Source organism: Pteropus alecto, unplaced genomic scaffold, assembly GCF_000325575.1.
Source record: "Pteropus alecto unplaced genomic scaffold, ASM32557v1 scaffold100, whole genome shotgun sequence".
NCBI lineage: Eukaryota > Metazoa > Chordata > Mammalia > Chiroptera > Pteropodidae > Pteropus > Pteropus alecto.
The window spans coordinates 524,468-538,102 of NW_006430723.1; the positions used below are offsets into that span (position 1 = coordinate 524,468).

At 34.2% G+C, this 13,635-nt stretch overlaps 1 protein-coding gene across 6 annotated transcripts in view; it reads left to right on the forward strand.

Annotated features, from left to right (window-relative positions):
* Positions 1-13,635, forward strand: part of ALMS1 (ALMS1, centrosome and basal body associated protein) — a 173,964-nt gene that overhangs the window by 124,738 nt on the left and 35,591 nt on the right. For all 6 annotated transcript variants that reach the window (XM_025049286.1, XM_025049293.1, XM_025049294.1 and 3 more), the window contains 3 exons: positions 211-348; positions 2,035-2,202; positions 12,382-13,547. In XM_025049286.1, coding sequence (XP_024905054.1) covers positions 211-348; positions 2,035-2,202; positions 12,382-13,547 — 1,472 coding nt within the window. The remainder of the gene's footprint in view (positions 1-210; positions 349-2,034; positions 2,203-12,381; positions 13,548-13,635) is intronic.

Consider the following 13,635-nt stretch of genomic DNA (forward strand, 5'->3'; position numbering starts at 1 on the left):
GTACACAGGAAAATAAAGAAAGCTTTCCAATTCATGTTATAAACCCACCATAACTGTCACAGTTTTTACATGGTGGGGCCTAAGAGGTGCTTTTTACCTAATATGTGTAAAAAGGGTTTGGGTTTTGTTCTGGGTTTTTGTGGTGGGGAGGGTTAACTTGCCTTTGTTTGTTTTCTTACTCTGTAGCATTAAATGATGTCATTATTTCAGATGCCCAAGTTCAAGTTCTTATCACTGAAGATGAGAACCTCTCAGAGAAAAAACAGAAAACCGAGGTCTACAGTAAAATGGCAAAGACTAAGGCTCCCCAACCTGAAGAAAAAGAATCCTTGCAGAAAGATACTGCAGGTAGGTAAACTGGATTATCTGCATATTATTTTCTTTCAGCCTTCTAAAATGAGTATAAAAACAACAATAGTCTCTATTCTCTTCTTGCTCTCTTCAGACGTCTTCCATATGTTGCTCATATGTGAAATAAGATATTAGCTGTAATTTTTGGTATACATTGACTGGTATAAAACCAAATATTTTATAAAACATTTTAAAGGTCTTTGAGACATTTCTAGAAAACTTTCTGAATATAGTACACGAATTAATTGTATTCACAGAAATTCACATAATAGACTTTAAAAAACTCTACTGATTAAAAAAATTCAGTGCCATGAGATGCTGACTTTCTAATACTATTGTTGTATATAAGCCTTTTTGCTTTAGGAATTCAGCTTTTTTACTTCCTTAACTTCCAATCCAGTTTATTTGCTTCAATGGGACTATGCTGATTTAAAATGCCTATAATAGTGTGTTTAAGTTAGAATTAGTTTTGGCTCTGAGAGATGAAAACAAAAACAAAAAATAACATCGGCTTAAAGAAAGCAGGATGTTATTTCTCTTTCTTGTAAAAATCCAGAGGTAGACATAAACGGTTAACATGGTACTTCAGAGTGTCAGGGATCAAAGCTCTTTCTCTTCTATTACTCCAACATTTTTAATCTCCATTCTCATGCTGCAGCCATATGGCCCATATTCCAGCCAGCAAAAAGGAAGAAAGAGAACAAAAAAAAAACATATTTCTTTTTAAAAATACTTCCAGGTGCCATTTAAAATACTGTAGATAGATGCCGTTCCTCTTCTGTCCTACTGAACAGACTTAGTTATGTGGTCACACCAAACTGTGTTGCCATGGAGGCTGGGAAATATATTCTTCATTCTGGTAACTGTATGTCCACCTAAGTCAGGATTCTGTTTTAGAGGAAAAGGAAAATGGATTTCAGAGGACAACTGGTAGTCTGCCACAATGTAAACAGAAAAATATTTTAGAGTATAATTAGCCACTTCTCTTTTTTTACACAAAAAAAGTAATACATATTACTTTTTTTTTTTTTTCAAAAGTTATATTCTGGGCAACACTTCAAAATTTTAACCCCTTTTGCTGTTGCTAAATGAATGTTCCAGAAACAGTTTTGATCATGTTGATCTAATCCAAAAATTTTCATTGCCCTTAAGAATGAAAACTTATTTAGCATAGTCTTTCAGAACAGTAAAATCATCTTCCAGACAACTTTTCAAATGCAAATTTTCACGTCTTTTTCTTATAAATTCTATAATCAAATAAACCTTATACTTATAGTTGCTTTCCTGATTCCATTCTTATGTAGTCACCTGTGCCTAAAATGCTTTTTTCTTTCCATCTCAGCATGTATTCCAGCTCAGCTATCTTCTGACACCAAAATTGTTAACTTTACTCCAGAGTTCTTGCGCAATCCTCTTGGTCAGAATTAGTTTCTCATTCTTTGAGTACTTAGACGTCTTTATCTGCCTTTCTCTTATGGTTTAATTCTTTTACTTTGTATGATATCTAATTTTGTACATTTTTTAAACTCCAGTTTAGATCAGCAATTTCTAAACACTTTTCTGATCTTTTTTTTTTTTCTTCAACATCAGTAACAGTGCCTTTCACATAATAGATGCTGGAAAGGTATTTTAATACTTTTGTCTGCTTCCTGTCTGGATATGGTGTTAATTGCCCTCTCTTAGGTTCTAGTCGTGCTGCTACTACAGAGCGCTCAGCTCAACAAGACAAAAAAATTGAAAGCCCATCAGTCATTAAAGCCATTAAACGGAAAGAGGAGATCCATAGTAAGAGGACAGTTCCTAAGGAAGCCTGGTCAGAAGAGAAAGAATCCTTGCAGATAGATATTGAAGGTAATGGGATTGGGTTGTGTGTGTGAGATAGAGAGAAAGGGGGTGGGGGTGGGGTGGATACGTCTGTGTGTTTCCATGTCATTCTGATGAGAATGTAGCCTCATGATTTAAGAGTTCTATATTTTCTTTTTTTTTTTTTAATGTAAATTACTTCAGTGCTACTTTGTCTATGTGAATGTACATACTGATCTGTAAAATAATTTTTACTTCTTGGAAAAGATATCAGCAATTTAGAAACAGGATTATAAACAAATACCTAAGGCTGATGTATTAGAAGTGAAGTATCATGTCTCAGTACTGAAACCTAAAGGTATTCCAGAAGACTGTAGCAAAGACAGAAAATATAAAATTTTTAATACAGTAAAAAAGAGCCAATATCACATCTATATTTATGCATGGCCCCCTTTTTCTAACATAGAAGACATAAGCCATTACTACCTAGCTGTCAAACTTTACCTATATAAGGAAAGAAAGGAGTCAAGTAGCTATAATCTATTGTATTTTGAAACTAGTAGGGAGGCAGCTGCTCACATCAAGAATATATAAGATAAATGATTTCTCACAAGAGTGCCAAGACTGCATAGTGGAGAAAGAACAGTCTCTTCAAAAAATGGTGTTGAAAAACTGGATATCCACATGCTAAAGAGTGAAATTGGACCCTTACTTTTTACCATGTATAAAAATTAATTCAAAATGAATCAAAGATCTAAACATGAATTAAAATTATGAAACTTAAAGGAAAACATGAGGAAAAACTTTATGGCCTTGGATTTGGCAGAGACTTCTCGGATATGATACTAAAAGCACAGGCTAAAAAAGCAAAATAATAATAGATTATACTACATAAAAATTAAAAACTGCATCAAAGGACACAGAGTGAAAAGGCAGCCTATAAAATGGAGAAAATATTTACAAATCATGATAAGTGGTTAATATCCAGATTACATAAGGAACTTCTATAAATCAGCAGTAGAGAAACTCAATTTCAAAATGGGCAAAGGACTCAAACAATTCTCCAAAGAAGATAGATGAATGGCTAATAAGCATATGAAAAGATGCTCAGTACCACTAATCATCAGAGTCATGCCAATCAAAACCACAGTGAGATGCCACTTCATACCCATTAAAATGGCCACTATCAAAAGAACAGAAAATAACCATTGTTGACAAGGACGTAAAGAAATTAGAACCGCTGTACACTGTTGATAGAAATATAACATGGTGCAGCCATTATGAAAAATACTACGGAAATTCCTCAAAAAATTAAAAATAGAATTGCCATATGATCTAGCAATCTCACTTTTGGGTCACAGCCAAAAAAAATTCAAAGCAGAATCTCAGAGATAATCTGCACACCCATGTTCATCACAGCATTATTCAAAATAATGATCATAGAAAACAGGGTGTAGATGGAGGAAAAAAGAAACCAGAAAGTAAATTTTTAACAAAAGAAAAAATAGCATAAAATGAGATAGTATATATAAGACTATGTATGTAAATGTATATGGGATAAATTCACCTATTTAAAAAACGTTTCAGATTAGGTTAAAAAACAAACTCAGTGTCACACTATATAACAAACACATTGAAAATAAAATGACTCAGAAGGGTTGAAAATAAAAAGGAAAACTAGAGACATGAAAAAGAAATTTGGAGACATGCTGTTAATATGGATGAGATTAAATTCAGTACCAAAAGTGTTAGGAGAATTAAGGAGGAATATTTTTATACTGATTTGCAATCCACAATGAGGCTCTAACACATAAATCTTTAAACATGAAATATCATAAATATCCATAAAGGGAGCACTGTCAGTAAGGAAGTTTACGTTGCCTTGTAAAAGAACGAAGGTATAGAATTACATGAAAACAACTCTTATGATATATTGTTAGGCAAAAGTTGCTTAGTGGGAAGAGGGACGCTTGCTAGCGGGGGAGGGGAATGCAAAACACCATAAACTAACAGAAAACCTCAGAAGACCAAGAAGAAATGGACAATACAAGATACCTGGGATGTTTTCCATTTCTTTAGATCTTTAATTTCTCTCAACAATGTTTTGTAGTTTTCAGAGAAGTTGTTAAATTGATTCTTTTGTTAAATTGATTCCTAAATATTTTAATTTTTTGATGTTACTGTGAATAGAATGGTTTTCTTAATTTTTTCAGTTTAATTGCAAGTGTCTAATAATACAATTGATTTTTAAATACTTATCTTTTATCCCACAACCATGCTGAACTTGTTTATTAGTTCTAATATATTTTTAATGTATTCTTAGGATTTTCTAGATACAAGATCTTGATATCTATGAATATAGTTTTACTTCTTCCTTTGCAATCTTTATGCCTTTTTATTTTTCCCTACTTGCCCTGGCTGACACCTCAAGTACAATGTTGAATAGAACTGGCAGGAGCAGACATCCTTGTATGTTCAGTCTAGAGGACAGACATTCTGTCTTCATCACTGAATATGATTTTAGCTCTGTATTTTTCATAGATGCTCTTTATCAGATTGAGGAAGTTCCCTGTATTTTTAGTTGAATGTTTTTTTCAAGAAGGGAGTTGGATTTCGTAAAATGCTTTTTCTGTGTCGAGATCAAGTGAGTTTTGTTTTTTATTCTCTCGATTGGGTTTTCATGTCGAAATCTTATATTCATGGGGTAAATCCCACTTGGTCATGCTATATAATTATTTTTTATACATTGTTTGATTTTATTTGCTAGTATTTTGATGAGAGTTTTTGTGTCTGTATTCATAAGAGAGATTGGTCTGTAGTTTTTTTGTGATGTCTTTGTTGGATTTTATTATCAGAGTAGACCTGGCCTTACAAAATGAATTGGGAAGTGTTCTCTTTGTTTTTTGGAAGAACTTGTAAAAAATCAGTATTCTTTAAATGTTTGGTAGAATTCAGGTGGAACAATCTGGACCTGGACTTTTCTTTGTAGGTAATTTTTTTATTACTTATTCAGACTCTTTACTTCCTTTAGGACATTCAGATTATCAATGACTTGGGTCAATTTTAATAGTTTGTGGCTTTTTAGGAATGAGATTTATTCATTTTCATTTCATCTAAGATATCCAATTTATTGGCATACACAGTTAATAGTATTCCTTTATAATCCTTTTTATTTCAATAAATAAAATTTATATATTGGTAATGTTCCCTCTTTGATTTTTGATGTAAGTCTGCTGATTTTTTCTTGGTTAATCTAACTAAAAGTTTGTCGTTTTTTTTTTTTTTTTTTTTAATCTTTTCAGAGAAACAAGGCTTTGGTTTCTATTATTTTTCTCTTTTAAATTCTCTATGCTATTAATTCTTACTCTAATTTTTTATGATTTCCTTCCTTCTGCTTGCTTTAGCTTAGTTTGATCTTTTCCCAGTGTCTTAAGGTGGAAGTTATGGAGTATTGAAGTCTTCTACTTCCATTGTCTGTTTCTTTCTTCACTTCTGTCAGTTTCTGCTTCACGTATTTTGATGCTCTGTCAGGTAAATATATGTTTATAATGTCCTCAAGGTTCATTCATTACGTCACATATTGAGGAATTTCCTTTTTATGTGTATACCACATTTTCTTTATCCATTTATCTGTCAATGGATATTTAGGTTGTTTCCACATCTTGGGTATTATGAATAGTACAGCAGTGAACATAGGAGTGCTAATATCTCTTTGAGGTCCTGATTTCAATTCTTTTAGATAAATACCCATAACTGGGATTGCTGGATCACATGTGGTGATTCCGTTTTTAATACTGCTTTCCATAGCAGCTACACTACTTTGCATAATTACCAACACTTTTTTGTTTTTTTTGATAATAGCCATTCTAACATATGTAAGATGATAGCTCATTGTGGTTTTGATTTGTATTTTCCTGAAGATTAGTGATGTTAATTATTTTTTTCATCCACCTATTAGCCACTTATATGTCTTTCTTGGGGAAATGTCTGTTGAAGTTCTACACCATTTTTAATTGGATTATTAGTTATTTTACCATTGACTTCTAGGAATTCCTTATATATTTTAGAGATTACTCCTTATCAGATACATGGTATGCAGATATTTTCCCTCATTCCGTAGGTTGCCCTTTCACTTTGTCGATTGTTCCTTTTCCTGTATAGAAGCTTTTTACTTTGATGTAGTCCCACTTGTTTGTTTTTGTTTATGTTGCCTATGCTTTTAGTGTCATATTCATAAAATTATTCCTAAGACCAATGTCATGAAGCTTTTCCCCATTGTCTTCTTTTAGGAGTTTTACAGTTTCAGGTCTTATATTTGAGTCTATAATCCATTTTTAGTTGATTTTTGTGTATGGCATAATGGAACAGTCCATTTTATTATTTTCCATTTCTCAGCACCATTTGTTGAAGAAATTATTCTTTCCCTATGTATTCTAGGCACCATTGTCTAAGATCAGTTGATTGTATATGCGTGTATTTATTTCTGGACTCTGTTCCGTTCCATTGGTTTCAATTAATCTTTCTTACCTTATTTTCCTCTTTTCCCTCTATTTTATAAATTGTACAAGCCACACAAACGGAATGTTTACACTCACTTGCTCAGTGCTTTTCCACTTTCATGCCTTTGCTTATGCTACTTAATGAAGTGGGCGGGAAAGGACAGTATGATTATCAAAGAGTAGAGCGATGCATGGTGAAGTAGGAAAGTTATATAGTACTTGTATACCATTATTAGGGAATTTTGATTTTGTTCTAAATTTAAGAGAAAGCCATGGAGAGCTGTGAAATAGGAAATGACAAGTTCAATTTACATTATTAAAAGATTACTGTGACTATTCTTTGTAGAATACAGTGGAAGAGGATAAGAGTAAACAGGAGACCTATTAGAAACATGCAGTGTCGTGGGAAATGGAGAGAAGTGGACAGATTTATGATTGTTTGGTGAAGATGAATGGCAGGAACAAGGAAGGTGTGAGAGACATAAGTATTAAGAGTAACTCCTAGATTTTGGTCTGCTTTTGAGTGATGTGCCATTTAAAGAGATGCAGAAGATTGGAAGAGGTACTGTTTTAGAGGAGGCTAAGATAGAGTTCAGTTAGGGGCATATAAAATTTGAGATGGCTATGAGAGCCAAGAGAGTATATTAAGAATGTAATTGGCTATGAGTCTGGAGCTCAAGAAAGAAGTCACAGCTTGAAATGTAAATTTGAGAGTAGTTAACAGCATAAAGATAATACTTAAAGAACAGGGAAAGATGAGGTTACCTAGAAAGAGAATACAGACTGAGAACATCCTCTTAAATTGGGCACACTTAGAGGTCATTGATCATCTTAGCAAGAGCAGTTTTAGTTCAGTGGTATGGTTATGCTCTGATTGGAAGAATGAAATTGGAATAGGGGAAGAGGTAAAGAAAAGGAAAAATTATATTTTCCACTTTAGAGGCTTGGCTGTAAAGAAGAGCGAAGAAATGAGCCAGTCTCTGAAGGAGAAAATGAGGGTTTTCTAAAGATATAATATTACTAAATGATGCTTTTAAGATGTTGGAAATGATCCATTAGAGAGAGCCTGAAGATATGAGAGAGATGTAATAGGAAAGGAACTGAGGTCTTAAAGATGAGTTGGGCTCCAGAGCATCAGTGGAGGGGCTTGCCTTGAAGAGAAGGTTGGGTGGTTCTGCTGTTGCATCTGAAAAGGTTGTAGATGTAGGTGGGTTGGCAGAGGCTGGCATTATTAGTGTTGCCTATGTAATGATCGCTCTACCCAGAATGTTCTTTACCTTCTGTCTTTTTGTTTACCTCTCATTTTTACTTTGTATTTCAGCCTCTTCAAAGAAGCCTTCTCTAACTACCATTTTCCATTTAAATTTTTGTTACATCACTTTGTTTTTATCTTTCATAGCCCTTAATACAATTTATAATTATATAGCTGCTATCTCAAGTATCTATAGAAACTAAGCAAAACCTCTCAATTTTTAAATGTTGCTGGATAATGCTAAAATTATATAGAGATTTTTGAGATATAATTGACATATAAGATTGTATTAGTTTTAGGTTTACAATGATTTGATACAAGTATACATTATGAAATGATTAGCACAGTAAGTTTAGTTAACATCCATCACCACACAGTTACATTTTTTCCTTGTGATTAGAACTTTTAAGATCTACTCTCTTGACAACTTCCAAATATATGATTCAGTGTTGTTGAAACTATAGTTACCATGCTATACATTACATTTCCAGGACTTATTCATCTTATAACTAGAAGTTTGTAACTTTTGTCCACCTTCACCCATTTCGCCCACCTCCCACTTCCCACCCCTGCCTCTGGTAACTACCAGTCTGTTTTCTATATCTGTGAATTCAGTTTGTTTTTGTTTATAAGATTCCACATGTAAGTGATACCATACAATGTCTGTCTTTTTCTGTCTGACTTATTTCACTTAGCATAATGCTCTCAAGGTTCATCCATGTTGTCACAAATGGTTTTTTATGGCTGAATAATATTCCATTATGTATGCATACCATATTTTCTTTATCCATTCATCTATCAGTGGACACTTAGGTTGTTTCCATGTCTTGGATATTGTAAATAATGTTGCAGTAAATGTGAGGGTGCAGATATCTTTTTAAGATAGTGATTTCATCTACCTTGGATAAATACTAGATGTAGAATTTCTGTACCATTTTTAATTTTTTGAGGAAACTCCATACTATAACAGCACTAATTTACATTCCTATCAGCAGTGCACAGCAAAAGAAACCCTTTTCTCCACATCCTCGCCAACACTTGTTATTCCTTGTTTTTTTGATAATAGCCATTCTAACAGGTGTGAAGTGATCTCTCATTGTGGTTTGATTTCCATTTCTCTGATGATTAGTAATGTTAAGCATCTTTTCATGTTACTTTTGGCCATTAGTATGTCTTCTTTGGAAAAATGTCTATTCAGATACCGTTTTATGCTTGTTTCAGCCTGTTGATGGTGATGCTATCAGTTAGAAATGCTTGAGGGCAATCACCTGGGCCCCATGAGCTTCCTGCAGACGTCTCCCCTTTCCAAACCAGTGTTACAACTGGACCGATCCTTGTGGTTCTTATGATTGCAAGATGCCCTTCAGCAATAACTACCAGGAAACTTTGAAGAAAAAAAGTTTATTACTTACAAGCCCTGTATCATACAAGACATGCCAGGGAGCACACAGCAAGCTTATAGGTAGAAAAAGAGAGCATAAGCATGGGCTTGGGGTTCTGCTTTTATTGGGGTAGAGAGTGGGATATAAGGTTTCATAGGCTAACTCTTTTTTTGGCATATTTAAAACATAAGAACAAGAATTTAAAGCGCAGGAAGAGGGAAAAAGAAAGAAAAACAACAGCCAGGCAACCCAAATGGCAAGTTATCTAAATGAACCATGAGTTAGGGGTGGACTGGTGGGGGCACATCCTGGCTTTTTATGTAGTTGTGTGGCTGGCAATGTGTTTATTCGAGACAGCCTTCCTTAATGTGGATAGCTCTTTGAAGAGGATGCCTCGACAATGAAAACTTAAGTCAGTCACTTGTATTACATAAAGAAAAGCCAGCTATAAGGGCTTACATACAGATTGCCCATTTTTAAATTGGATTGTTTGTTTTTCTCTTGAGCTATATGAGTTCTTTATGTATTTTAGATATTCACCCCTTATTAGATAAATGATTTGCAAATATTTTCTCCCATTCTATAGATAGCTTTTTCATTTTGTTGATAATTTCCTTTGCTGTACAGAGCATTTTAGTTCGAAGTAGCTCTACTTTTCGATTTTGCTTTTGTTGCCTTTACAGGAACTTACCCCCTGTTTTCTAGGAGTTCTATGGTTTCAGATCTTACTTTTACATCTTAATCCATTTAGAGTTGATTTTTGTGTATGGTGAAAGATAGTAGTCCAGTTTCATTATTTTGCATGTGGTTGTCCAGTTTTCCCAGCACCACTTAGTGAAGAGACTAGACTGTTCCCCATCGTATATTCTTGGCTCCTTTGTCATAAATTAATTGACCTTATATGCATGGGTTTATTTCTGGGCTCTGTATTCTGTTCCATTGATTTATATGTCTGTTTATGCCAATACCATACTGTTTTGATTATTATAGCCTTGTAATATAGTTTGACATCAGGGAGCATGATGCCTCTAGCTTTCTCAAGATCGCTTTGGTTATTGGAAGTCTTTTGTGGCTCTGTGCAAACTTTAGGATTTTTTGTTCTATTTCTGTGAAAAATGCAGTTGGGATTTGGTAGGGATTACAGTGAATCTGTAGATTGCTTTGGGTAGTATGGACACTTTAACAATATTTATTCCTCCAGTCCATGAGCACAGAATATCTTTTTATTTCTTTATGTCTTCTTCAACTTCTTTATCAGTGTCTTATAGTTTTCAGTGTACAGTACAGATCTTTTACTCCTTCATTGACATTATTCTTAGGTATTTTATTGTTTAATGCAATTGTAAATGGGATTGTTTTCTTAATTTCTCTTCTAATAGTTTGTTATTAGTGTATAGAAACACAACTGATTTTTGTATATTGATTTTATCTTCTGCAGTTTTACTGAATTCATTAGTTCAATTTTTTGTAGGTTTTTAGAGTTTTCTATGTATAATATGTCATCTGCAAATAATGACAGTTTACTTCTTCTGTTTTGCTTTGGATGCCTTTTATTTCTTTTTCTTGCCCCATTGCTCTGGTTATGACTTTCCTACCGTGTTAACTAGAAGTGGCAAGAGTGGGCATCCTTATCTCGTTCCAATAATCTTAGAGGAAAAGGTTCCATTTTTCACCATTGGGTATAATGTTAGCTGTGATATTGTCATATGTGGCCTTTATTATGTTGAGGTACATTCTCTGTACACCTGACTTGTTGAGAGTTTTTATTATGAATAGATGTCCAATTTTATCAAATGCTTTTTCTGCATCTATTGAAACAATCATATAATTTTTATCCTTCATGTTGTTATTGTGGTATATCACATTTATTAATTTGCAAATGTTGAACCATCCTTGCATCCCTGGAGTACATTCCACTTGATAGTGGTGTATGATCCTTTTAAAATATTGTTGAAGTTGGTTTCCTAATATTTTTTTGAGTATTTTTGAATCTGTTTATCCATGATATTGGCTTGTAGTTTTCTTTTCTTATAGTGCCCTTGTCTGGGTATCAGGGTAATGCTGGCCTTGAAAAATGAGTTTGAAACAGTTCCCTCTTCAGTTTTTTGGAAGAGTTTGAGAAGGTTTTATATTAATTCTTCTTCAAATGTTTGGTAGCATTCACTGGTGAAGCCATCTGGTTTTTGTTCATTGGGATGTTTGAGAGTCTTTTTATATTTTAGACCTAAAAGCGGATTCCATGTGTCTTACTGTATTCTAGGGAAATTGCCTTAAGAATTCCCATAGTATTTAATGAAAATGGTAGTTGCCAATAATCTTAAGTGTAAGTGAAGAGGATCCCATAGTTACAGACATGACTTCGTTGCATGTAAATTTCTTAGTTTCTACCTATGACCTGGAACTACTAAAATGTGTATTGACCCTGTATTAATGTTTACAATTAGCATTTATGTTTGTAAGATGTTATTATATCTAATTCCTTTTTTGACATAGATTAACGACTGTCAAAAAGTGAAGGTGGAGGTAGTAAATTTTGTTCGGTATATTTTACCACAATAAAAAAATATTAGAGAAAAAAATGTAAAGGTGGTTCACAGAAAGGAATTTTAAGAGGCTCTAAAACATGTGAAGAGTTTTTTTTTTCCCCCACCCATTTAATTACTGATGATGAAAATGAAGTCTTGGATTTCATAGCAGAAAAGAGGGTTAACAATACCTAATAATACCTCTCAGTTTTATCAATACCATTGAATTAAAAGGGAGAAAAAAAAAAAAACAGATTTGGAGTACATAGCACAATACCCCACATATAGCAGGCAGTGACTACAAACCAGCTGCTATTACAATCCATAGGAATAAAGTAGCTTATTCTGGCAGAGTCCAGCCCAGAATCCAGGTCTCTTAAATGTATACTAGTCTGATCACTCGGTACAAGGGCTAAATCATTTGTGCAGGCAGTGAATTTTCTGAAACTTTATATAAGCTGTTTTTTCCTTTGGTTTTTTGTTCTAAAGAATTAAGTGTGAATACTGTTTCTAAAGGGAATGAACATATTTTGAAAGTCCTTCAAAATCTTTTTATTTCTCCTTTTCAGAGTCCAGTTGTCATTCAGAATTTGAAAATACTACCCATTCTGTGTTCAAGTCAGCCAAGTTTTACTTTCATCATCCAGTGCACCTACCCAATGATCAAGAGTTTTGCCATGAATCCTTAGGGAGGAGTGTTTTCATGAGACATTCTTGGAAAGATTTCTTTCAGCGTCATCCAGATAAACAAAGAGAACACATTTGTCCTCCTCTCCCTTGTCAAAATGAGGAAAAAACGAAGACAGATTATACCAGAGTAGAGAGCCTCAGTATCAATGTAAACTTGGAAAACAAAGAAGTAATACATCCTACTAAAAGTCAGGCTAGAAATTATGCAAAATGTGACAAACAAATTAATGATCAAAAAAAAGATCATAAGGTCGCCCCAGAGCCAACAACTCAGCACACTGCAAATTTGAATGAACTCTGGAACAAGTATCAGGAGCGGCAGAAGCAACAGAAATGTCCAGGATCCAGTGACAGGAAAGAACTGTCCTTGGTGGAACGACTTGATCGTTTGGCTAAACTACTTCAGAATCCCATCACACATTCTCTTCTGCCCTCAGAAAGTACACAAGATGATAGCAGAGGGGAACGAGATGCTAAGGAATCATGTGGTAGACATGAACAGCAGAAAAACAAGCTTCAGAAAAAGAAGCGGTATAAAAGCTTAGAGAAATGCCATAAGAACATCGGAGATCTTAAAAAAAACAAGGTGCTTTCTACTCAGCAAGCTGGAAGGTCCGATCAAATTAAGATTGAACAGGTTAAATTTGATAAATATATTCTGAGGAAACAGCCAGATTTTCGATATATAAACAACACTTCTTCAGATTCTAGACCCTCAGAGGACAGTGAGCTGCTCACAGATACTGCCACCAACATCCTTTCTACCACTACTTCTCCTATGGAATCAGATATATTCACCCAAACAGATAAAGAAGTGACTTTGCAAGAGAGGAGCAGCTCTATTTCCACCATCGACACTGCCCGATTGATCCAGGCTTTTGGCCATGAAAGAGTTTGTCTGTCACCCAGGCAAATTAAATTATACAGCAGTATCACTGACCATCAGAGGAGATACATTGAGAAGCGGAACAAGAACAAGAAGAAAGCATTGACTACAGGTTATCCCCAAATGAGTTCTGAGCACACCAGAAGGAAACACATCCAGGTACATGGCTACAAATTGCACCTGGCAATGTGACTGCCTTTTTCATGGACTTTTTAATTAAGCTTTGCACACAGGTGAAAAAAAAGCC